Source organism: Brachyhypopomus gauderio, chromosome 16 (genome assembly GCF_052324685.1).
Source record: "Brachyhypopomus gauderio isolate BG-103 chromosome 16, BGAUD_0.2, whole genome shotgun sequence".
In the NCBI taxonomy this organism is placed as follows: Eukaryota; Metazoa; Chordata; class Actinopteri; order Gymnotiformes; family Hypopomidae; genus Brachyhypopomus; species Brachyhypopomus gauderio.
In genome coordinates, this window is record NC_135226.1 from 15,957,303 (window position 1) to 15,983,136 (window position 25,834).

At 39.2% G+C, this 25,834-nt stretch overlaps 2 protein-coding genes across 3 annotated transcripts; one reads left to right on the forward strand and one right to left on the reverse strand.

Moving 5' to 3' along the window:
* The first annotated feature begins 308 nt into the window (after positions 1-308).
* Positions 309-7,781, forward strand: LOC143477826 (cytochrome P450 2M1-like). The gene is made up of 9 exons (XM_076976668.1): positions 309-658; positions 3,608-3,770; positions 3,989-4,138; positions 4,675-4,835; positions 5,115-5,294; positions 5,704-5,845; positions 6,005-6,192; positions 6,335-6,476; positions 7,101-7,781. Exons 1-9 carry the CDS (start codon positions 455-457, stop codon positions 7,283-7,285), a joined length of 1,515 nt encoding a protein of 504 aa, XP_076832783.1. The 5' UTR covers positions 309-454; the 3' UTR covers positions 7,286-7,781.
* A 480-nt stretch (positions 7,782-8,261) lies between these two features.
* gipr (gastric inhibitory polypeptide receptor) lies at positions 8,262-24,916 on the reverse strand. Of its 2 annotated transcripts, XM_076976667.1 has the most exons (15): positions 24,698-24,916; positions 17,560-17,655; positions 16,475-16,652; positions 16,177-16,273; positions 15,774-15,881; positions 15,480-15,601; positions 14,241-14,347; positions 13,250-13,403; positions 12,868-13,027; positions 12,145-12,205; positions 11,990-12,059; positions 11,589-11,677; positions 10,903-11,041; positions 10,745-10,786; positions 8,262-10,322 (listed from the first exon to the last, which is right to left on the reverse strand). In XM_076976667.1, the coding sequence occupies exons 3-15, from the start codon at positions 16,529-16,531 to the stop codon at positions 9,984-9,986; spliced, it is 1,545 nt and encodes a 514-aa protein (XP_076832782.1). In that variant the 5' UTR covers positions 16,532-16,652; positions 17,560-17,655; positions 24,698-24,916; the 3' UTR covers positions 8,262-9,983. The 2 variants fall into 2 exon arrangements, with proteins under 2 accessions (XP_076832782.1, XP_076832781.1); XM_076976666.1 differs by lacking the exons at positions 16,475-16,652; positions 17,560-17,655; positions 24,698-24,916 and having other exon boundaries at positions 16,177-16,382.
* Positions 24,917-25,834: the final 918 nt, after the last annotated feature.

The following is a 25,834-nucleotide window of genomic DNA, read 5'->3' on the forward strand; positions in this document are numbered from 1 at the left end:
GGAATTTATTTATGTAAAAATGACTTTTAATAGAACTAACCACATTGTGTTGATAACCAAACTTCCTAAATTTCAGTTAGCCTATTTGAACATGTCATACAATGTTTTGAATTGCACCTCAAATCTGCAATGTGTAAGGATGAAACCAGACACGTTGAGACAGGCTTTAGTTTTAAAGCTAGAACATCACAGTTCTCTGTCCCCTGTTTGCGTCACACCTCTCGTGCCTGGACCACTCACAAGACCGTTTGTTTTCCGTACAATGTAGGCTACACGATGGGCGTGCACAATCTGGGCACAACCTTGCGCAACGGGAGAGATCCGTCAGTTCCCCTAGCACCGCAGCGTTACACTGCTGAGAAATACCTGAATTGCGGACTTCAATTAAAACATATTCGTGTTTTCTGCCTTTTAATTTACGATTTTCCAAATTTTTTTACGATTTTCCCCCAAAATGGATCTACTGCTAACTTTACAAGAAAGCCCTCTGTCCATAAGCATACTTATGGCTGCCGTTGTTTTATTATTAATATGGAATCATCTCGGTAAAGAAACTCAGAGTAGTTATGGAAGACTCCCTCCGGGTCCCACTCCTGCACCAGTGGTGGGGAATTTTTTTCAGGTGCACGTGAAGGAGCCGTATAAACATTACCTTGAGGTCGGTAAGCTGTAGTTACAATGACGTATATGTTATTTATGTTATCTGGACTCTGGGTGTCGTCATCATCAATGTAGGCTGCACAAGGCTATTGTTTGAGATTTACCCTTTAAAAAAACAATTGTGAGCTAAATAATGAGTAGAATTAAAAACGTTTTAAAACCTCTCATTCTCAAAAATATACACATTGTTTGAAAGGTCTTGTCAAGGTAATTCAATGACTACAAATCTTATCCAATTGTATATTGTCCTCATTGCCAAACACTTGAAACACAAAGCAGCAAAAAAATGTCCACTTCATGCTTGATTCCTCTTTCACAGTTAAGAGGGGTGTGGATATCTGTAGTTTCAAGTGTGGTTTCAAGATATCTGTAGTTTCAAATGCTATGTCTTACACCTTTAAAACTCATTAGTTTAAGTTTGTGAAAACCAGACGGTACAGTAACTGGGTACCATCAGTAACTGTGCACATTTTGCGGCAGTTTGCACACTATGTAATTGCGTACTTATTAAACGCACCTACAGGATAAATGAACATAACAGATGTTCCATCCAGCCCATTTTAGATTATGCCCATGCTTCAGATCCCAGTGACAGCTTGCCCTTCATGCTTTGATACACATTTCTTGCAGCGTGCCATGGCTTTCATGTGAACAGGCTCTCATCATTGTAGCACCACACTTTCATTATAGAGGCAGCAATATCTTCCAGCCATGGTAAAGCCTGGTTGTTATGCGCTAGATCCACTGGCAAGACTTAGTCACCTCTACCTGTGGCCCTTTCCATAAATGCTGGACCACCACTGTGTACTAAAAAGGTCCATTAACATGGCCACGGGTGTGGTGTGCACATTTATGTGGTGTGCACATTGCAATTTGCCGAACTGAGCGATTCACTGCTGTACATCACAGCGCATCTCCCTGGTAGGAGTCTGCTGGAGAGCACAGGCTCTTTGTGGAAGTGTCAGCAGCACCTAGGGGTTGGTCAGATGAGCTAGGACAGATAGATGCATGACTGAAAAGTGAAAAACTGAGAAGAACTGAAAGAAACCCTGCAAAATGTGTGGAGAAGAGCAGTTTGCTACTGCAAAATGTATAATGTGATATAATGACGTAAGGTAACTAAGATAAATCAGAATTAAATAACCTAATATGCAGAGTAAAGTGAAGAGTAAAGACAGCTGCGGTGTTTAAGCTACTATGCGTTTCACCTTAATAAGTTCATAAAACTCTGTACTGATGTACTGGCATGCAAACAAATGCTCCCACAAAAGCCACTTACATACACCATATACTGCACTGCCTGATGACATAATCTGCATTGACAGTCTAGTTTGTTTTTCATGTAGCTCAGTCTAATGATACTCGAGGGCTTTGGGAGTGTTTGTTGGAGACATGCTGATACTTGTTTCCCTGGGATTTCTGCTTTGCAAAAGCCCTAGAGACCTAGTTGGAGGAGATGTGGTTCAGCATTTTAACAAAATAAACCCATTACTCACTTTAAATAATTTTTTTTAAATTATTGGTGGAATCTAGTATAATTCAGCTCAGATGCGAAGATCTGAGACAGGGTCTGTGGAAGCCAAAGCAGGTGGGTGAACTAGGGGAAGGCAACAGAGTGATGACGTTTGAGCTGTGAATAAGGCATGTGAAAGGAGGCACCGTATTTAGGTTGCTCTCCTCCAGTGAGCTTCTTTGTGATTCTTCCTGTCAGTGGATCAGAACAGGTCTGTATTTAGCTTTACTGAGTCTACACTAAACTCTGATCTTTTTATGGGAAGGAAACTACCAAATCTCTGCTCTTTGACACCCCTGTACCAGAGGTATTTAACTCAATTATGCTGTTATTGTGACTGATTGACCAGTTTATCACCTGTCACCAATCCCTCCTCTGTCCACCAGGGGTCCCTCTCACAGGAATGCTAAGTGTTGGAATTTAGGCTAAAATACTTGAAAATGCTTGAAATTGTAACTGCATTACACTTCAAAACAAAAGCTATCTGACTGAATGGATCGTTGCGAATTGATTACGTTTACAAATACAAGCCTCTTGTAATTCCTGGGCGAAACATGAGAGAACGTCAAGACGTTAAGCTTGGTCGTTTTGAAAATAAACTATCATTAAATAAAATAGCCTATATGCTATTTTGGTAATTAAATTAGCTATGGGAGCAAATCCTAACGAAACTAACATATGTTTTAAGTATATTAATACACAAACAAGGTTATGTATTATTATTCTGCTATAACCAAATTCCTTCTTTAATCATTTATTTAAATGTGATAAAAAAGCGAATTAAAAATTCAGAATACAAATTTGTGTTTGTATAAATATGTCACTTAATAAAGGTGTAAGGTGCTGGAAAATATTGAAAATGGATCTTGAAAGTGCCTTACAAGTGCTTGAATTCAACCTTGTAAAGGCGTATGAACCCTGCAAACATTATTTTGTTCTGAAGCGCGGCACGCGCTAAGTTTTTACAGAAATCTAGAGGCGCAAGACCTCAAGACGCGACAGCGCGCGGGGCCAACGCGTATGGGCGGAGCCACCGCAATTGTGTAATTTTTTAACGCGCAGACGCTCGCAATGCAAGTATAAATCTAGCTTAAACCTAGCTTAAGCTCTATCACCACATCTGACTTCTAGGGACAGGGAATGGGATTACTCTGTACTAACTGATCATTGGGGTCTACGAATTGAATATGTGCTATTACATTATAAATCTATGAATACAAAATCCAGCATTAAAGTCTCTCTGGCATAGTTTCATAAGTGGATGAAATTACACGTGCCACTCTTTATATTAGTCCACAGATAATATTCATTTTTGGTTGATTTAAGGAAGTGTCTACTTAAGAAATTTAGTTTTGTTTGCTGCTTTGTGTGCATTGAAGTGTGCAGATTATAAAGTGTTTTTTTTAATTATTATATTTATGCATGACTTATCAGCTCAGTAAAACATATGGCCCTGTCTTCACCATCTGGTTTGCCAACACTCCTGTTGTGGTGATTGCTGGATATGAAGCTCTGAAAGACTCCATGATTGGCATGGGGGAAGAGTTCAGTGGCAGATTGGACTACCCCCTCTTAATGAAATCCACCAAGGGATATGGTGAGTTATGCTAACACAGAGCAGACACTCATTGGTTAAGACTTTCTTGTTTAGGACTAGAGCATCGTTCTTTGTCCGTAATGGTTGTGGTTAACAAGGGTTACCAAGATTTACCAAGTGAATCACTACAAAATCACTTAAATAGACTTAGGCAATTCTATAGAGTCTGGTTTTATTCACAGAGGTGGGAGTCAGAATGGCTGTGTTCTGTTTTGCAGGTGTTTTGGTGAGTAATGGCAACAGGTGGAAGCAGCTTCGCAGGTTCAGTCTGACAACCCTGAAGAACTTTGGGATGGGACGAAGGAGCATTGAGGAGAAGGTGAAGGAGGAAGCTCGCTGTCTGGTGCAAACATTCAGCACATTTGGAGGTACTGGCCCCTTTGCTGTTTCTTATGTACTTAAACCACTTCAGACTTTGTGTCATAGTTATGTCATGCAAATCTCCAAGCAAAATCTTATGTGAGTTATATGACTATTTAATACCATACTCACTAATAAATATGAATTTGTATGTTTTGCTATAATTCATCTGAGTATATTAAGTTCATCTAAGTGAGCCCCAGAAGATGCACTTGTTTATGGTTATGATATTTGGACCAGTGGTGTTGGACTATTAATTTGAAGTGTATATTACTCACGTGATCGGAAGTATTTATGAATTGGCAGTTATTTGGTTATCTATCATTTCTAGCACATATGTTCTGCATGTTCAGTGTAGTCAGTGTTTAAGATATTGCTATGTAGTCTGCATGAACAGTACTGTAGATACAGTGTCATCAGGTCATATTCAGTAAAACACCATTCCAGTACACATGGTCTCAGTATTATTTTTGAAAAGGTGCATGTTAGTATCTCTACTACCCTTCAGTATAATAGTTCTAAACACCCTTTTTATTTCCTTCAGATTCTGCTTTCAGTCCCCAAGACTGGTTATCTGAAGCAGTGTGCAATGTGATTTGCTCCGTCATCTTTGCCTGCAGATTTGAATTTGATGACCCACAGTTCAAGATGATCATTGAAACCATCGATGCTTACTTCAGTGTCTTATCGAGTCCTCTTGGGCAGGTGATGTACTATACCTAATCTGAATTTAAATGAAATAATACATGGCTCATCAAAAAGGTATTCATTCACTGTCCTGTGCCTTTTATTTTTGTTTTGTTAGGAAATTACTACACATTTGCTATTCCTGAATAACTTTGTCTCTGTGGTTTGTGTAACTAAACATTATGACACATTACAGGTGCTGCACAGTTGAATGCAAACCAATGTTAAGACCAGGCAAACAATAACTCTGTCTGCACATCATGGTTCTTTTACTAACACCTGTCTTTTTTCTTACAGGCCTACAACATATTCCCTAGAGTAGTTGGCCTCTTCTCCAGACGACTCCACTATATTTTTAAACTGCATGAAAAAGTCAGAGGTTTTCTAAGACTTGAGGCAGAGGCAAGGATGAAAACACTAGATATTACTTCACCACCGCAGGACTTTCTTGAAGCTTTCCTCATACGAATGGAAGAGGTAAAATTCTCTTTAATGTCATTAATATATTATACATGTTCTAGTATGCATATTAAATTGGGTATGAGGTTTATTCAAGCATCAATATTAACTCAATCACCAATGATATTTCTTCATGGTATTGAGAATGGACTGTCCTTTAGATGTGACAAAAATTGATGTATAATTAATGATATACTGAAACAGAGGTTTTCAGAGCTACTGAAATTAATAAAGCAATATAGCTAAACTCCATATGCTTGTCAATCAGATATCTTTTTTTAATTCTAGATAAACATTCAAATGTTTTTTGACCCCATTAAATCTTTTTTTTTGTTAAATAACAAAATCTCAGCCATTGTCACATTGCTGTAGTCATGTTTTTCTGCTGCTGAAGAATGTATAATTACTGAGTGTGGCTCTTCTGCAGGAGAAACACAATCCTAATACAGATTTTAATATTGACAACTTATTGAGCACAGCCTGGAGCTTGTTCAGTGCTGGTACTGAGACCACCTCCAGTACTCTCCGACAGGCCCTGCTGCTCATGATGAAGCATCCAGATGTCCAAGGTGACCAATCAGATCACTTCAGTCACATCACCAATCACAGGGACGCCATGTACCTCCAAAAGCCTTAAACAATTTAATGTTTTTACACATTTGACACTGCATGCCGTGGCTTACAATTTTTAGAGAGAAACTGTTGCTTTCCTGTGTAACTCACTACAGCCCGAGTTCAGGAGGAGATTGATGAGGTGGTGGGACCAGACCGGTGTCCCTCCCTGGATGACAGACAGAACATGCCATACACAGACGCAGTCATCCATGAGGTCCAGCGTAGCATGGACCTCAGTCCTACTGCTGTTCCACACAAAATGCTCCATGACACCGAGTTTAACAACTATCTCATCCCCAAGGTGCTTCAGTTGTGTTTTTTATAGTTTGTTTAGTGCTTTATGTAGACAGCTTTTGTTCCCTGCTATTACAAATAAGTAATAAAGTTCACTTAAAAGTTAAACCTTGTTTACTTTTGCTGAAAATATTGTGCTGTTTCTGCAGGGAACAGTTATTCTTCCATTGCTGTCCTCTGTCCTCTCTGACCCTAAACTATGGAAGAACCCGGACAATTTTGACCCAAACAACTTCCTTGATGAAAAGGGACAATTCAAGAAGAATGATGCATTTGTTGTGTTTGGAATGGGTAAGTTTAAAGCTAGGAAGTGTATCACTGACTCAACACCTATAACCCTGCAATTATAAACAATGTGTCCACTAGTCTCTTTCATTTCTAGTACATGTGGTTGGTATGTTATTATCTTTATATTTAGTTCTGACCTGTTAAAGTGAAAATCACTGAAGCTTGTCTTACAAAAAACATCCAATCCTCCAATGTTTTTGTTTTAACACACTTGAGCAACATATGAACAAACTGATGGCGTGAACACAAGGACCCCTAGAGTCGTATTATTCTGTGTCAAATCTGATTTGTGTATTCTGGGGAAATTGTTGGTGGAAGTGGACTGTTCAAAGTATTAAATTGAAATGCAATAGTCTTAAATGTATGTCATTTGAGACCAGGAATGTGACCACTTCATTGACTGTAAGGCTGGACATTATGGCTACTACATAGCCCCTGGATAATTAGGACATAAACTGTAGCACCCTGCAACTACAGTATATTTAAAATGGCAAGCAACTACATCTTAAAGTAAATCACCTGGATAATAACTTTATAATCAATAATAATAATCAAATGCATGTTTAAATCACATTCACTGGGTGTGTGTGTGTGTGTGTGTGTGTGTGTGTGTGTGTGTGTTCTCAGGTAAGCGGGCCTGTTTGGGTGAAGCTCTGGCCCGGGTGGAGCTCTTCATCTTCTTCACCTTCCTCCTCCAGCGCTTCACCTTCAAGGCCACCCAGCCACCAGAGGAGATCGACACCACCCCCCTCATCTGTAGCTTTGGCCGTATTCCTCGTTCCTACAAGTGCTTTGCTGTGCACAGAGCATAGACAGCACTCAGCAACACCAACAAACAAAACCTGTGGTTACAATTCTCATTCAAGTGAGATCAGATGTACTCGTATCATGAATTTGTATTAGATGTATTTATCAGTCCAGGGCACATTTGATCTCAGATCTGTACATGCTACATCGGCTCTTGGCCTTTGGAGATCTGACGTGAACGTCCACACACTGGTGAAGCCTGACTCACACTTTTTTTGTTGTTGAGAAAATAACAAATGTTTTATTAATTAACAAACATCTTTTAGTAATCATTTTTAGTTTAAGCTGATTTTAATTTTGTTTTATTTCTTGAATAAAAATATTATATTTTTAATATTTAATATTTTTAAATAATAGATACTATATTATATATATTTAATATTTTAATATGTAATTTTCTTTGCTTTAATATTTTTTCCCTCCTTTCATGAAGTTTTAAAATCTCATAATTTTTTCATTTAAATCAATTACATTTTAATAAATTGTTTTGTAACTTTTTTTAGAGAGATCTCAATGTCAGTAAATGAAGCCTCACGTAACATGGCAACGAATGACAGAATTCTGTTACAATGTCTCACTTCAGCACAAAACAGTTGAGAAAATCAGTTAAACCAGACTGTATTAATAAAGAGGTATGGACACATATTCATGTCATATTCAGTAGTCATTACACTGACTTCAGAATAGATGTTAAAATACTGTAACTGGTATAGGTGAGAAAACTGATTTTTTTAGCACAGGTATATTAAAGTTCCTCCTTAGTTCACACAGACATAAATGCCCAAAGGAGACTGCACAGTAAAGGATTTCTGGCTTGTGGCATCATTGTACACTTCAGAAGCTAATTTCCTATCAAACTAATATGGGATAAACAAATGGTGAGACAAGCACATGATTCACAATACCAATATCACTTTTATTATCTTGTCCACTTTTAATATACTTTAATATATTAAACATTATTAAACACAAATCCAGACACATACTATACAATATGATCCTTGCCCTATCAAAACACTGCACTGGAAGGGTGACGCAACACCGGGAAGTAGAGGTAAACAATTTCGCGTCGTTTCTTAGCTGCTTCCACTAGGGGGCGCCTGCTGCCTGGGTATGGAACGACCTTGAACGTCATGTTGTACCGCAGTGCACGATCAAAGCTGAGCTGCGGTGGAGGACTGCACGTGGGTTTCATGAGAGTCCCATATCCAGTGTGCCTTTCGGATTCTGCTGGGGTATTTATATTTACCACCACAGAACCTAAATGCCCTGAATGTTATTTCATTTAAATTCTAAAGTATATGTTAAAACACACTGTAAGTTGAAGCATGCAGTGTTAGCTAAGTGCGTTTTTACATATATATTAACTTTGGTAAACTTTACTGTTGGAAGTAAAACTTTGCAAATAAATATCAGTGTATTCACTATAATTAGGAAATAACATTCAATTGACTTAATAACTGTTATTGTGTACAACCCATTATGTCCATGTAAATGCCCTTGTAAAAATCAACCAAATCAGAATATCATGTTATCACGGTTATTTGAAAATCAGCAGTGAATGTGAAATTCCACCATATTCAGTAATGAGGCAGAAACAGGATTAGTTATAACACTCTGAGGAAATGAGCTTTAGGTTAAATATTGAGAAAAGTATGAAAACTAGCCTTTCAGATGGGCCACACCAAACATCCACAATCTCTGTCTGCAATGTTTTTCAAGGCATAAACAGTAAAATATATTTTAAACCTTCTACTCAACATGATCAGAAAGTAGTAAACACATTCAGATTCAAAACCTGCTTAGCCATACCTGTCGGAAAGTCTGTGGTATTAATATAATGCTCTGTTGGCATCTGTGTTATGTCCATGTGAGGGTTTTAGGCCACTGATGGAATTCCATGCCATAAAGAGCAGATTAGATCGCCTGTTGTGTGCACAGACCTGTATCCCCTTAAATACACCACAGGACTGTAAGACTGCAGGTGACAGAACAGGTGAACACTTTATTTTATGCATTCTATGGCACCTTCCAAATAACATCTGCAGTGGCAATACATGCCATGAGTGACCCAACCAAGAAAACCATTACAGCAATGTTAGTCATGACTCTTGAGCTCATATCTAAGTCACAAATATATTAGGTATCAACTAATATTAGGTGGCTCTAATTGGAAACTAATTAGGGCTGATGATATATAGCTCATACAAGCAAAAGCATTGTATTTGGCACTCTATGACCATGAGACACTATAACAAGGTTGTAGAAGCTGTATCACCTGTGCACACAGGATATATTCAGTTGGGTACATGTTTTGTTTGTAAGTCGATAACCCTCAGCAGTTTAATGCGGCCAGACTTGCTTGAGAGTAATGGTGCTCTGGTGACACAACATTATCAAAATGATTCAAGGAGGTAGAAAAACAAAAATAAGACATAATAAAGACCACAACTTTGTTGGGACCTTCCTGTTTCTAAAGCACTTGAAGGCTTCATGAAGTCCAGTTATAGACTGTCGCACTGCTTTCCAGAAAAGGTCCGTTCAAAGCTAACATCATAAATGTTCGCGCTACCTGTAAACTGTGCTGACACACTCTCCCTAGTAAACGTCATGTTAACAGACACAGATTGCTTCCGTGTGTGCAGCTCCTGTCCTGTACCCGCCCCCTCTGGGACCTCACAGCCACCACCGAGCCAAGTCTGTTTAGCAGTAGCTCTCACAGTAGCCGATCGCTCCTTCCACCCTAGCGTGGTCCAGAGCTGGCGGGCCAAATCCGTTCAGCCCTTGCTTGCGCCCAGAGATGTAGCAGTACGCCTTGCCCTTCTTCGGATGGTGGTGACGCTGGGTGGAGGGCGGGGCGGAGGCGGGGGGAGGGTCGGAGCCCTCAGTGCTGCCGTGTCTCTCGGGACAGTCCCGCTGGCACGGGGGCTCGTGGGGGCACTTGAAGCCCTGTGCCGTGTTGCTGCCCGTTGTGCGCTGCTCATCCAGGATACTCATTCCCAGTTTCCAACGCTGCCATTTTTTCTTGATCTCCGACTGCACCTGTGAGTGAGTGCGGCATAGTCAGAGAACCATTTTAACACTCCGTTGTTTCTCGGTATGTTAATAGTGTGTATAAGTAGTTACGTTGTAGTTATCGTATGCACACACACACACACACACAAACACACACACACACACACACACACACACATTAATTAAGCACGTGATCATTTCAGACTTGCATTATATCATGGTGCAATATGATCTGATGTACAGTAGTAGAGTTCATTACGTCTGGAATGTCCTCCCACATAAGACATTCTCAAATCAGTGCATGTGTTCAAGTTTATGGACATAAATACATACATATATCATAAAATAAAGATTATATGAAAGCAGTTGATCCTGAAGGACCAGGCGGTGTGCAGACCAAACACTTTTTGGAGTTCAGCATCTTTCAGCAGCATTTTGGTGGCTCTTACCTCTTTATTCACAAAACAGTACAAAATAGCCACCAGAAAACCCTGCAGAGGAACACAGAAGGAAGAAGAACAATCTCTTAAACGTGTCGGCGATGAATAGGCTTCCCCCAAGAGAGGGTGTGGGGTTTAACGGCAGGGCTTTGCCGTCGGGCCTGTACCTGAAAGGAGCTACAGAAAAGATGAAAGAAGAGACTGACGCTGCGGAAAATCCCCTCGGTCTGCTCCTCCGTCACCACCGCAAACACCACCTCGTGGATCCCCAGCAGAGGGATGAGGGTCAGGGTGGACTTGGCCAGCCTAAAGAACCACACGCACGCAAATCTGTTCAGTACACCAGACCGATTTATCCTCATCGTGCTGTTGTCTTTACAATTACTAAATAACAAAGAGAGCAGAGATCTGAAATCTGATTTCCTAGCTTCCATTCACTTGGATTGGAAATTTATGAATTTATCATTTACAATAATGTCAAAATGTAGGTTTTAAAATGACACATCCTATAATTCCCCACTGGATTTGGCGTAAACACAAACTCCTAAAGACCCTCCTGTAACCAAAGGCAACATGTAATGTCAGAGGATTTATGCCCATAAACGCTGAAGGTTTATGGAGGAAGTTCTAGTCATGCGTACACATTTTAATTATTATTAAAGATAGATAATAATATGGATAGAGAAAGATATTCGAAGCAAATGAGTACACCGAGGATGACTGTCTATACTGCCTGAAGAATGTCAAATGTCAAGTGTACAAAGGTTAGTCAAAAAAACTTCATTAAGAACATACACTATATTAATCCTGAATGTAGTCCAGTTTAGTTGGCCTTGTGTTTGCATAGCCTTACCTGAATTTATAGTCTGTATATCTCATTTGATGTGCTTTCAACTTGGAGACAAGGATCTGAATAATCCTTATGAATATAAAAAAGTTTACCTGCAATGTATCACACAATCAGAATGAAAAATCATATTAAAGAAACCATAGAGATGAATGCACAAGAGAGATGATTATGACAAATTATAGTAGAAGGCTACTATAATATCAGATTAATCTTGATGTTCAGATGGGTAACATTTCACAAAACCAGAAAGAAGCCTAAATTGTAACCGAGAGTTTCCAAGTCCTTAGACATACACACATACTGGAAAAAACCTTCTAAAAATATACTTGAAGGTGTTACTAGTATTAAGTTCAAACACCTCAAAATGTTTTACTTATGAGTCCACACCAATCACCAAGACTCACTAAAATAGCCAGGAGGATTGGAGTTCGGATGATCCACCAATACCCCAAGTTTTCATTGACCTCCCAGCACCTGTAAGAGGGATTGAGGAAATTTCGTTTTTACAACTCTATAGTAACGGCAAAGTACAGCACGAAGTCCAGCAGACAATCCTTACATTGTGTTCTCATACAAGGAGCGTACGACGATCCAGGGCACCACAAAGAATATGGGAGTTCCTGGAAAAATAAATAACAAATATTAAAATGACAAGCATTTGGCTCACACATCAGTATCTTGCTTATATAAATGCTTCAACAACGGTTAGCCATGACATTAAAACCAACAACAGGTGAAGTGATAATAATATTAATTATCAATAATAATATTGATTATCTCATTTCACCTGTCAAGTGCCATGGCTTCCTGGTGTGGATGTTACTTTGACACATACCACCTAAACACGTGGTATTCCCTAACGGCAATGGCCTCTTTCAGCAGGATAACGCAAACCCTGCCATACTACGAAAAATTGTTCAGGAATGCTTTGACACACATGACAGAGAGTTCAAGGTGTTGGCTTGGCCCCCAAATTCCCCCAGATCTCAGTCCTATTTAGCATCTGTGGGATGAACTAGAAAAACAAGTGTGATCCACGGAGGACTCTCTTCAGGACTTACAGGACTTAAAGATCCTGCTGCTAATGTCTTGGTGCCAGACACCACAGGACACATTCAGAAGTCAGAGCTGTTTTGGCTGGACGAGGGAGACCTACCCAATATTAAGCAGGTGGTTTTAGTATTATGGCTGACCGGTGTACGAGTAAAACGATGAATGCTTTTGATTGCACATCACTGCCAGCAGTCAAGAGCTCTCTATGCCCAGAAGTGTGCATACCTACCCCAGCCTATAAGGAGGTATCCCCAGAAGAAGGTCTGCTCAGAGAACACCATGAGCACCAGCAGGTTGTGCAGGTACAGACCCTCCACAAGGAGCCAAAGGTAGTTGGCCCCCACGCAGTATTGCATCATCACCTGGGCTACGTGGCATGCAGACAGGGCCTGGAGGCAGGGCACGGAGGGTCAGGGGTCAGGGGTCAGGGAGCCACAAAATCTTTAAATGTATTCTGTTAGGTCTTCTGATTAAAAAGTATGACTTGAGATGTATGATTTTAGGATAAGTGTACTTGTCATGTGTGACTGTAAACTTGAATTAGATACAGGAAATCCTTTTTGGGTGTATGTGAGAATATTAGAGACCGTAGCATTAACGGGAGCACAGACCTGCTCGTTCAGGACAACGGGCACGTCACTGTCGTCTCTGAACTCGGGCATCTCCCGGGGGAGCAGAGCGTCGCGCATAAGCACGGAGACAGCGCGCAGGATGAAGGAAGTGAAGAGGTTGGTGTGGATGTAGTTGCGGGTGCAACGGAGCTTCCTACAATATTGCAACCAAAAAAATTGCCATTTACAAAAAAGCAGAAACAAATGCAAACGTCAGTGGTTGCAAGTAGCACACCTGAGGTTTAGTGCCACAAGGTCACACCAAGTGTTTAATAATACGTAATATGAACTATCAAGATAAAATATTTGATTTAGGCATGGTTGCTGGTACTGTCCCATATTATTCCATAATATGGTGGCAAAGCACAATGCAGGAACCTAATCATTATGGTGTAATTGACATCCAAAAAGGTTCAGAATTCTCTGAACATTTTATGTGGACCACAGTAAAGTGTTGCCAAAACATAATAAGCTGGAAAAATAATAACAATATTGCACACTGCATGCTGCATAACAGTAAGAACCTGATAAATATCATTGTTAGCCAACCTGATTGTTACTGCCTGAGAGCTTTGATGCTGGCTACATGTCAAAACATATCAAAACTTAGCTGGAGGCTTCAGAAGAAAGATGGCAGAAATATGGTAAGACTATGTTGAAAACACATGAACTTAAAAAAAAACCAAATCAATTTTTTGCTCTGCTCTGAAAAATCTAGTGCTTCGTGCTGCTAATGGCTATGCTAATGCCAACGACTGACATTTACGAGATGCATTTGCGCACTGCAAATGACCATGAATCCTCATGTTAATGCGGCCACACTCACACGATGATTTACAATGTTCACTGTTCAGTCACATTATCAAATTGTAATGGTCGTGTGGCCAAGTATACCCTACAGGCAAACACACATGCCAGTTCAACATCGTTTCTACATGACAAAAGGTTCTCTTCTTTTTGTCGCTATGGGACTAGGGACATTTGGACTCACCTAAACAGAAGCAGTATGATGACGGCCAGTGAGAGGCTTGCCAGGGACAAAGAATATCCAACAGTGTACATCACCCTGAAGTAGACTAGGACCAAAATCTGATTCTCCTGTTGAAACATACACAGATGGCTGGTTAAAACATGCATTAAAACAGCGAGTCTGCCCCTTCTGTGATCACAATGATTTTAATTATTATACTGTAGCTGCATTACCAAAATGTGTCAATTTGGCAACACGCACGTCTCTGACACAACTCCTGAATGCCTTAGATTTACGGCATTCATAGGAAAAAGGCACCGTTCCTGTGTACTTCAGTGTGGCCTGAGACTGCTGTTAATAAGACATTATAACATGTAATTTCTCACATGTCTGGCATGCAAGACGATGCCAGGTGGGTTGTGATTGAGAACCTGTTGACTGAAGCTAATGAGCTTGCCCTGTTTACGTAACACCAGGACACTGCGTTGCTGTAGTTACAAGCCATTTCAACCCCTCACTGCCAACCCCTCACAGCGCATGACTAGCAAATGGTCCTGTGCGCGTCTTGAGACGGAGACCATGGCATGGCAATGATGCTTTTAAATTTGTGGAACCCTTCACATGTAATGGACTGTAACTGGAGGTCTAATAGCAGTAACCTGATGAGAAAGACTCACCTACAGCGCCATAGTCAGTGCACTATTCAGAGTGGGTCTTATGCCTTTAGGTTGTGGACCACTTTGAAACCCATATAATGAATGTGAATAGTTCATAAAGTTGTGAATAATGTAAAAAAATTGTACACTATACTGTATGGTTTGTAATAGCTATAACTTTTCAATCATGCAAAAAAAAACTCATATGGCACTCTTTCGTTTTCATATGGCACAAGAAATATATACAAAACGTTTCAGGAGCAAGTTCATTTAGAGCAAATATTTTGTGGTTCCATCTCTTATATAAAGGTCCTGAATTTAATTCTCCTTGTGCAGGTAAAAAAAAAAAGTCATTACCTCCATGTCAGTCTACCTCATGCTGTTACACATCATTTACCCAGAACTTTTGTCCTTCACCTAGTGAGTGGTATCTAAACAATCGAGTGGGAAGAAAAGTAATAAAGCTGTGACCTGATTTTGAGAATGCAGGTGTACAAAAAAGCCTGCAGACCACCCTCGGAATCCATTAAGGTGAAAATCTTAAAAACTGATGGTGAGTAAATTTTGTTTTAAGCCTTCACACTCTGACTGGGGGAAGACACACCTGTTCTCTTAGGTCGCTGGAATTGAAGTCACACTGTGAATGGTCTCTCCAGGTGTGGCTGGTGTTGACGGTGTGCCACCGGCCGTCTGGGCCACATTCCCGGGTCACAAATCCAGTGCTCACTGCAAAAAATGGGAGCTGAATCACTTATAATCATGCCTTACAATGTCTTATAATCATGCCATCTTCTTCCATTTTCAAACATTTATTTATTCTGTTAACACTTCATATTTACACTACTAAATATATGTATTGCTGTATATTCCACATTAAACTATGAATGACATCAAGTACCTTGATCATACCAAGGCAAATACCAGGGGCAGGGTACTTTGACTGTGGTGTTTGGCATGCCATCTGTCCAGCAAGCATACATATCAAACATGCGTCTGCAGAATACACCTGGGTAAGGATACGGGATGAAATGAATGATGCAGTGAAACAGCCTCAACAGCAGTATTTCGACATCATAGGAGAGACTGTAGTTCATTATGATACTTCATCTTCATCACAAGTATTTCGCTGGTTTCTCCACTTCGCAGGCCAACAAACAGCAAAGCAGTGCAAGTGGTGCCGTAATGTCAGTTTCAAATATTTAAAACTTTATTTGATGTTTTTTTGGATGGAGCCAGACATCCACCACTCGTGAATCAGACCTGTGGCTTGACTGGCAGGGAGGGAAATGTTCTCTGCGTACCTGATGCCACGGGCTCGGAGCTGATATTCCGCAGACAGTCTTCCTGATAACTCTGCCATTCCTGCACCATGTCGTTCAGTGTCTTCCCACAGACGCACTGCCAGACGGCACCCGCGGGATGCCGAAACATGCGGTTAATGTGACGTGAACGTGCACTGGGAGGCTCACGCATAATCTTACATGTTTTTGGCCTAATTGTATATGGTGCAGCTTTAAATATTTATACACATACTGTCTATCCACGTCTATAGAGCGTTATACTCAACAGCCTGTTGAGTTGCTTTAGGTGGTCACATACCTCAGCTCTGTACAGGACAGATACAGTGAGGAGGAGGATGGTGAAGGCGCTCTTCATCACTGAGGCCGGCGAGATGGGGGGCCACGATAGGGGGGCCAAAAGGGTCTGCAGACTGGGCTATCACCCAGCCAGACTCAAAGCTGCCCATGGCTTTTCAGCTGCCGGCTCTTAGATACCACTTCAAGCATGACACAGAACACAACATAAGGAACAAGAAACAGCACATGGTAAGAAAATAAATGCATAAAGTATTGTGTACACAGTACCAAGTTTGGTAAAAATGAATAAATACAGCATTATAGACTATAGTAATTTTCAATCAGGAGTTGCCCCTGACTTTTTACTAGTTACCTCACAAGTTTCCTGACTAGCTACCGGACTAGTTGCACTAGGATAGTTTTGGGGTAATAACAAAAACAGAACAGCAACAGCAGAACTAATAATATTTCTACATAGAAGCAACTGGGGGACACAGAAGCAATTAGTTCAGTCATTCTTTCAATAGTCTTTTATGCAAAATCAGATCAGTTAATTAAGCAATGCCTAAGTGCTATTTTTATGCCTCTATGCCATTACTGCATTGATCTACTGTACACTTCAGAAGTTTAATGACAAATTATGGTTTAGTGTTTGCTGCCAAAAGCTTATTGGTTATTCATAGAGGTCTCTAGGCAACAGCTGATACCCATGGTTCACTGCCTTGATAACAACTTCAATGAGAAGTTATTTTGTGCATATAAATGTGCGTACCATTTGCACCTATTGACTTCTCATATTTAATACACATGCCTAAATGTGCATTTCTTGAGTCTAAGAATGTTGGCATAACATTCTTTTTTCTAATTAGAAATTTTGCCAAGCTTTTGCTTTAGGTTGTGGACTATTTAGTATACAAAATGTGAATAGATTATAAAGCAATTCAAACCCCTACTGTGCACGTTATGGATGCACAATATTAAAATGTACGGACTATTTTATAAAACAAAAAAAAAACAATAAACAACAAGAAAAAAAATCGAAATTATCAGCAAAACGATCTTGTCAGCCATAGCTGGGAAATGGAAGTTCCCTTCTCATCCACTTACTGTCGATGTGCTGCAGCACCTGTGGCGGTTCGGTAGAAAGTCGCAGAGTTATGACATCTCTCACCCAAAGTCAACTCCGCTGATGTCCTCTCAAGCCTGATCAAAGGGAATAAACCACTTAAACCTGGTGAGACCTGGTAATTGCCGCATAAACTGTATGAGCTTTTAAATCACGTCAACGTTTACCTTAAATTGTTAGTGTGGGTCATTCTAAACAGAGGGAATGCATAGTATGAACTCAAATAATATATTTTGGTGTTAGAGGTGTCAAAGGTCAAGTCCACTCTGAGGGGTAAAATGGTTAAAAAACTTCCTCAACCTTGGCAGGCATGTTGAATTGTAAACATGACAGCGCACGCCATGTTTACTGATACAAAATGAAAGAAAGATCTTGGTCCAAGTTTAAACCACGCAAATGCGAACAGCGATTGGAATGCAATCAATCAGGTAGAAAGGAAGACCCCCTTTCTCCTTAAGGCTAAAAATAACGTTCATGACCACACGGCTTTCACTAAATTGTCTGCAAACATTAACTTCATTTAATGTGGTAATGTTACAAAAACAAGACTTGACTTGTTTGAACTTGGCTTGGTCACTCATAGCATTCCCAAGCAGCACATTCTACAAATAAATTAACATTTAACAGTCTGCCTAAGTATCTTATTACACCCTTACATGATCTCTAAAATGTCCCTAAAATGCTGCATCTCGTCTCTGTTTTCAGAAAGCAACAGTATCATGACTATAGCCTGTGGTATTAAGGACCACCAAGATGTACTCTGCAAATCACTACATCCAAGGAGTTTTATGCGAAGCTGGAAGCCTCATAAAAGATCTTGATTTAGACCCTGGTAGTTATTTTCTTAAAAATTCCATTATAAATAATCAGACAGTAAGCTTACGTATTATAGATTTTGCTTATTATAAAACTGTAAAGTCTCAGCAGTTTTCAGACCAAATAGAATTATCACATGTGACTATCCATTTTGTAAGCCATCACATAACATAGCCATCAGGTCTATGTTCCCTGAAACTTTTGTAAAAATCTGTAAAAATTATGATTAACTCACTATCTAGCTTTTTTTAACGGATCCATCCGTTTGTCTAAGATTAACTTTTCATTTAACGATTTTGAAAGGTTTATACATATGTTATTTCCTCCTGACTTGATTGTTGTAAGGCTCGTTATGTCTGTAGTATTGAGACTCTCTCACACTTACAGCTGAACCAGAATGCAGTGGCTCAACTTCATAAGTGTGAGCATATTTCTTCCATTATTGGCTTCCCTTCATTGGCGTCTTGTTTTATTATTTGCTTATAAACCCATGAATGGATTTTTTGCTTCAAACTATCTCTCTGCTATTAACTCCCTACATACCACCTAGGTCACTCAGACCTTCTGGTCATCTTCTCGTGGTTGTCAAAGCTGAACCATAGAGGTGATCATGCTTTTGCTGTAATTGCTCCCAGGATCTGGAATGAGCACAGATCACATGTTAGACTGGCCCCACTTTACCTGTTTTAAAACTCATTTTTATAGCTTAGCTTTTAACTGATTATGAGAGCTGCTTTTGAAAGTTTTACCACGTTTGTTTTATTGTGATGTTTGCTATTTCTAGTGTTCGTCCTTTGTGTGTAGCTTAAAATGGATTTTGTGTATTACTGCTCTGTTTATGGTTGTGACAAATTTGACAGCACAGCAGTTTGGTCAGCTGTTGATGTTTTTGAACCTGCTTTATAAATATATAAATGAAATGAAATGACATCAAGTGCCTCTGTCACAGTCCATGCTCGTGGTATCTGGGTTAGTAAGTTTTGGACTTTTCTCTTGTTTACATCCTTGCCTACCTGTGTGTTTTGTCTGCTCTTTCTCTGGCTATTGACTTTTACATGTTCTTTGACTACGGCTATGGATTATCCTTTTATAAATAAAATAGAGTTATTTGATTTTATCTGCAAGCGTCTGTTTCCAGTCTTTGGCGTTACAGTCACACAAAAGTTGAAGCAATGCTAACAACACCCCCTGCCTATCCATACTGAGTACAGATATTCAGACTGTGACCTAAAAAAGCAAAACAAAAAAAATTAATTTCTGGTTAATGTGTTACCAAAAGCAGTAAACAATATGGCAAAGAACTTATTCCTTTTAGTGGATCTTGTTGTGTTATCTACAATATTTTTTTCCACAACACATGAACACTTTTCCATTTTCATTCAAATGTGGTTGATAGGATGCTGTCTGGTGCGTGAAACCAATCACGCCTCCCCAACAACAGCAGGACACTCAGCAAGATGGCTCCAGGCAGTGTCTCTTCATTCTGGTTTGTTTTGCAACTGATACACTTGTCACAAAACAAGTCACTGAATAAACGGAACAATTTAAAGTTTGGTAGAGCGGTGTTTCGCGGCAGGAGGCTAATGTCTTCCTGTTTCTCATTCAAGGACAGTTCAGTGAGTGTCATTTGCAATGGCTTCATCTGCATTGCTCCCTGTATACAAAACACATTCTGTTGCCGGACTGGTTAATGTATCGCATAAACAAATCAGATGTTAGAAGCAGACATGTGCACCATAGTGGGACACACGATACAACCATTTAGGTACGGGATGTGAATTCTGAAGAAGCAGTTAAAGCTTGTGTCTGGGAACATCTTTTCTGATCCAATGGCAGTATTTTCTGTTGCTCTTCAGAAATAAAAAACTTCCGTTTTATTATGTGCAGTCGTGTGAGCTCTTTAATGAGATGAAATGATAACTAATCTCCTTGCCCTCTGGCTTTTGGAAATTCACCTCATTTGTTTGTACTGTACACTGAAGGTGAACACTAAAAAGTAAAGTGTGAATATACCAACATACTATTAGTAGTTTGAGGAATGCTTCTGTAAGCTTATCTTGGAAATCTCCAGTACAAAGCAATGAGAAGTTTTTAAATGATATTAAAGCAATTATAGAAATTGCTTTGTTAACAACAACAACCATTGCTGTCAAATCTGTATTGTATAATAACAAATTGCTGATGGGATGTAAGTATCTAATGCCAATATATTCTGAATTCTTCTTTTGTATAGCTGCTTATGCTTGTAAATGTTGACTTAAAAAATAACAAATTCAATCTTTTTAATAGCTTTATTATTTTGGCACTACTGTTTTGTAGTTGTATTGTGTCAGTTGCATAATTTGTCCATGATTTTTTCTCATCACAGCGATGATTATTGTATTTGGTGTGACATCACAAAAGAAAATACTTCAGTCATGCACACAGGCTGCTAACATCATGGCCAGACCAGAGTATACAAATATGTATGTCTAAAAATATTAGATACAAGTTAATTCCTTTAAGGTTTTTTGGTTCTTCTAAACAATGATTAAGCAGGAACAGATAAAAATGTTCAAAGTGGACATCAACACCCTCAAACCGGCACAGGCTGGAGTCAAGAGGACAGGTGGGAGAAGTTCTAGTAGGATCATTAACAATGTCTCCTGTAGTCTCATTACTCTCAGCCAATCCAAATCAAATCATTTCAGATTGTTCAGACTGCTAACACTGACATATCCTTTCAGCTCCAGTTCCCTTGTATTCTTCCTCCAACATGCAAGTTAGTCACATCCTGCCGCCTACTTACCATGGACAGGCTCAACTCCTGCTGTCTCAATGACTGCTAGCTGTCCTTCCAGAAATTATTGGTCCTGTCTCACATCCTAATTTTTAAATTTTTAAAGACTTCCATGTAAATAAATTTGTTTACTTTTTCAATGTCACATGTTCTTTGACTTTTGTTCATGAAAATACAACATAAAATTTGAAAAAGGAAAAATGTATTTTAAAATTTTAGTAAAATGTAATATTTCACACAAATTGTACCTAAATTAAGTGTAAAGGCATTGAGGGAGTGAGAGGCAATTGGTTTGTCGAAAAGTCTTTCAACCACAAGAAAAGCAAATAGCTGATTACGCAGCAAATCAAACACTAGTCAGGAAATGCAGTAAAGAAGCGTCTTAACAGTTACTATGAACCACACCATTGGGACTGACGGCATGACTTCTCGATTTCTTGATGTGCAATGAGGCGCAGCGATGATGACAGAAACCTGCGGGTTTAAGTGGTGACTAAAAGCAGAGAGATGAAACAGGGCACATGTGAATGGCATTAACAAATAATGAAGTCATAATGAGAGGGGCAGGGCCTGTGATTGCGATTGAGCAATTAAAGATCAATGATTTAGATAACAAATATTTCTTGGACTTTCACCAAACTGATTTTTTTAAAGACAGGCACAAACCTTTAGGTCTAGCTATTCAAATTAAACAACCTGGAGTAGAGCAGAAAAGTTAGCATTAATTAGTAAAAAAATTAGGCATTCTCCTCAGGAAAATTTTTATAAATTTTACAGTCACAACTCAGCTTTCTACTTCTTACTACAGTATGGCGCAGAGAGCCTTCTCATGAAAACACTTGGGCCTATTCATTTCACACAAGCATATGAAATGAAAACATGGATATTCTTTATCACCTCCTAATGGTCCTCCCAGCCATTACTTTAATACTTCACATTCAGAACTGCCTACTTAATCAGTATTCAACCCAGCTACTTGGTGATCTGAAATATAAAGTGCTGGAGTCAATTTAAAAATGCATAAACACCTGCAATCCAGAAGGCAAGGAAAATAAAGGTTTGTGATATAAGGAATCCAGTGCCACTGATCCGATTATGTAAGATTATATGTATAAAGTATAGAACACACAAATGAACACTTAACTTATTCAGTGGCCAAAACATTCACTTTCCAGATAAGGATTATGGTAGAACACCTCTTAGTTTGTCCATGTCTTGGAATACCTTCAGTCCAGAGGACTAGACCAAGCCAAAGCCAAAGCTTATTAGAACATACCGACAAGTTCAGTCAGGGACACATGGTCTCTCAAACACATATGCTGCATTTTCCTGCAAGACTGTGACCACTTAAATTTAGCACTGTTAAATCTGCTGTTATTGACGAATACTGTAAAAAGGATAAAGATCTGTATTTGAGGAAGGTATTTTCAGCACTGACAGAGTAAATATGATTTATTGTACCAACTGAACAACATAGAAAATGTTAAATAGGGCTACACAATATATAGTTTTTTGATCATTATCATATTCTTAGCCTCAGTAATCTTTTATGGCTAAAGCCACAATAACAAATAAATGAAACGTTTGAGTAAAGACATTCATATGAAAGAACAATTAATTTGGGGCAAAATAAAGACATTTTACTAAAATAAAATTTTAGTAAACATTTTATTTTACCCCATTTATTTATTATTTATTTTACCCCAAGACATTTTATTTTACAAAATAAAGACATTTTAGACAAGACATTTTACAGCTAGGGCAGTCATGGCCTGGCGGTTAGGGAACTGGTCTTGTGACCAGAGGGTCGTGGGTTCAATTCCCAGACAGGCCATGACTGAGGTGCCCTTGAGCAAGGCACCTAACCCCAACTGCTCCCCGGGCGCCGGGCTAGGGCTGCCCACCGCTCTGGGCACGTGTGATCCACAGCCCCCTAGTAATCACTAGTGTGTGTGTGTGTTCTGACTGCACAGATGGGTTAAAAGCGGAGGACAAATTTCGATTGGGGTGTAAAAATCACAATTGACAAAATATGACACACACATACAATACCAATACTCATAATACTAAGTGATAAACATTAAAATGGTAAAATATTCTCAGGTTTGCTGAAATGTAGTGACATAATCACAATATTATATTTTGTCTACTGTTTTATGTAAAAACTGTAAACATTATTTTTTATGTTTATATACTGGACACATACTGTCACAGTAATCCATCTAAGGAACACTGCTACAGACACGTTCACCAACACTTTAGTACACTCAGACAACGTGGTTAAAAGCTTGGATCATAGTGTGCGCTGATTTCGTCAAGATTTATGGGTTGCGATAAAGGTTCAATAAGCACCTGACATTACAGTGTCTCGGCCAGCAGTACCACTGCTGAGGTTATTACCCGAGATCTGGCGAATGCAATTGCCATGTATTCCAGATTGTGTTGTTAAGATGAGGTTTGTCTGGCTGTTCCAAAGCCTCTGTTATTCCATGTATACAAAACTGTCCTGTTGCTTGCAGCATTTTCTGACTAGATCTTTGATCTTGTCATCTGCATAATTTTGTTCTAAGGGTAACTTTTCATACATCTTTTAAACACAAACATTTGTACCTTTACATATGCTAAAGAATAATTAAATGAAGTCACCATATGGGAGGGGGTGTTCTTCATTTAGTTAATTACTCACAATAAATGTGGTTAAATATGTTATTGAACTAACATTTGTGTTTTCACAATTTGTTGTTTTACCTAGTCTAGGTGTGTGGCAGCAATATATCTGTATAGTAGGATGACAATATGTAATTGTGACACGGGATTACAAGTTACCCAGTCAGACTATAAATAAAACCAAAGAACACAAGCGTAGCTTAGATATACAGAACCAAGAAGACCAAGATGTATGTTGCCAATAATATATAAAATGGACACTGGCGAGATGTTATGCGTGTCATCAAAAGACAAGAAGTAATAAGATCTGCTAAGAACAATATTTTGTTAAGAAATTGCGCGGTGGTTTTGAAATCAATTTATTAAAAGCAAATTTTCAGTTGAATTCTCATCATTTTGTGTACTTTTTTGAACTACATATGCGCTTATAACGATATAAATGACATTGGGGACGTTATAAAGTGTCGTGGATGGTCCCCACCTTTGTGACTGTACAGGGCGGTAACATGGAAAACGTACTCAAATCTTTATAGATTCATAATCAGATTATGACATTTCTTAATCCTGTTCGTAATACGACACGGAAAACTTATTCGTAGCTACCATGGCCGGGGCTCAGTGACTTATAGTAAGAAGTAATAGAGATGTACAGAAAATAGCGCACTTACGAGAGATATAAGTTAGATTCAGTCGAGACTGAAGTACGACTGATTTGTAACAGCATAAAGTAATTTGAAACTGACACAAAGCAAGGAAAAGCAAACCGTTCAGTTATATCACGAACCTATGGATAATGTCGCACAACCGTGTTCAACAGAATTACGTCCCAGAACCGCAGCATAAATCCAGCATCTTACCGGCTGAAGAATTCCTTCTCGGGTAAAACTGTATCTCTGCGCAGAGTGACCTGTAAATGTAACATATAAACTCCTCCGCGCACGTCTTAGGTCCTATTGATTAGAGCGGGATTTAGTCCAGTTTCGATACAAGTAAAATATTTGTTCGGGAAGGCTTTTGTAAAAAATAAAAAGCGAATAGGTCTGTCTCGGAGTCCGCTAACACTCTGAAGTACCAGTTCTAACACCCGCTCATCACTAACTCGATTGTGAACGCGCATACCCATTAACGGGAGCGTGCACATACTCACGACTGCGTTACCTGCAGAGCGATTGTATTTGATGACTGGGCATGTTTCTTAAAGGTCCAGAGGAGCACGAAATAATTCACTTTTAAGTGCGAAAAGTTTGAAATAAATTTCAGTTATTAAAATTATTAGTTACTGATATACCAAGCGACAAGCTTTCATCCAGCAATGTCCTTCTCTCTCATGAAGGCCACTACTATCCAATGATATATTTGAATATCAGATATAAAGGTGTGTGATAGGCTACTGCTTAATTACTCATTTAAAAGTTACCCGTGACATAGTTATGTTGGCTTGCGAAGCAGCCAACATACTGTTCTCCCTATTCTTCTTTTTATGTTGGCTTGCGAAGCAGCCAACATACTGTTCTCCCTATTCTTCTTTTTCTTATTATGTTGGCTTGCGAAGCAGCCAACATACTGTTCTCCCTATTCTTCTTATTCTTCTTCTTCTTATTATTATTATTCTATTCGAGTTTTCGGTAACTTTCACAGGTCGCAGTTTTTGAGCTAGAACCTTGAAAATTGGCAGGTTCACAGATCTCATATGGAAGAAGTGTGCTTGTGCTTTTGGGACATGTCGGACATACGGTGTCCTCAGGACAAGTCCTCAAAGTTGACTTTTTCCCATAGAGAATGAATGGCGGAATGTTCAGAAATGTCCCCAGTTAGTGTGCTCTCATGAAAAATCTCCTGGATAAACAGCTGTAAATTCCTTCCACTTTCATCTAGAAGCTCCATTTAAATTTTAAATGAGAGAGAAATTTGTCCTTTCTGGCAGGCCAAAATATCTAATCATTTTATTAATTACTTTTAGAGTTATGAGCATTTGTTTGGCACTAGACACAGAA

Coding starts and splice junctions, on each gene's coding strand:
- LOC143477826 (XM_076976668.1), top strand. CDS start 455: ATGGATCTACTGCTAACTTTACAAGAAAGCCCTCTGTCCATAAGCATA. Junction 659..3,607: donor CGTATAAACATTACCTTGAG/GTCGGTAAGCTG, acceptor ATGACTTATCAG/CTCAGTAAAACATATGGCCC. Junction 6,477..7,100: donor ATTTGTTGTGTTTGGAATGG/GTAAGTTTAAAG, acceptor GTGTGTTCTCAG/GTAAGCGGGCCTGTTTGGGT.
- gipr (XM_076976666.1), bottom strand. CDS start 16,348: ATGCGTGAGCCTCCCAGTGCACGTTCACGTCACATTAACCGCATGTTT. Junction 13,404..14,240: donor ATCATACTGCTTCTGTTTAG/GTGAGTCCAAAT, acceptor GCAATATTGTAG/GAAGCTCCGTTGCACCCGCA. Junction 10,323..10,744: donor ACTGTTTTGTGAATAAAGAG/GTAAGAGCCACC, acceptor ACTCACTCACAG/GTGCAGTCGGAGATCAAGAA.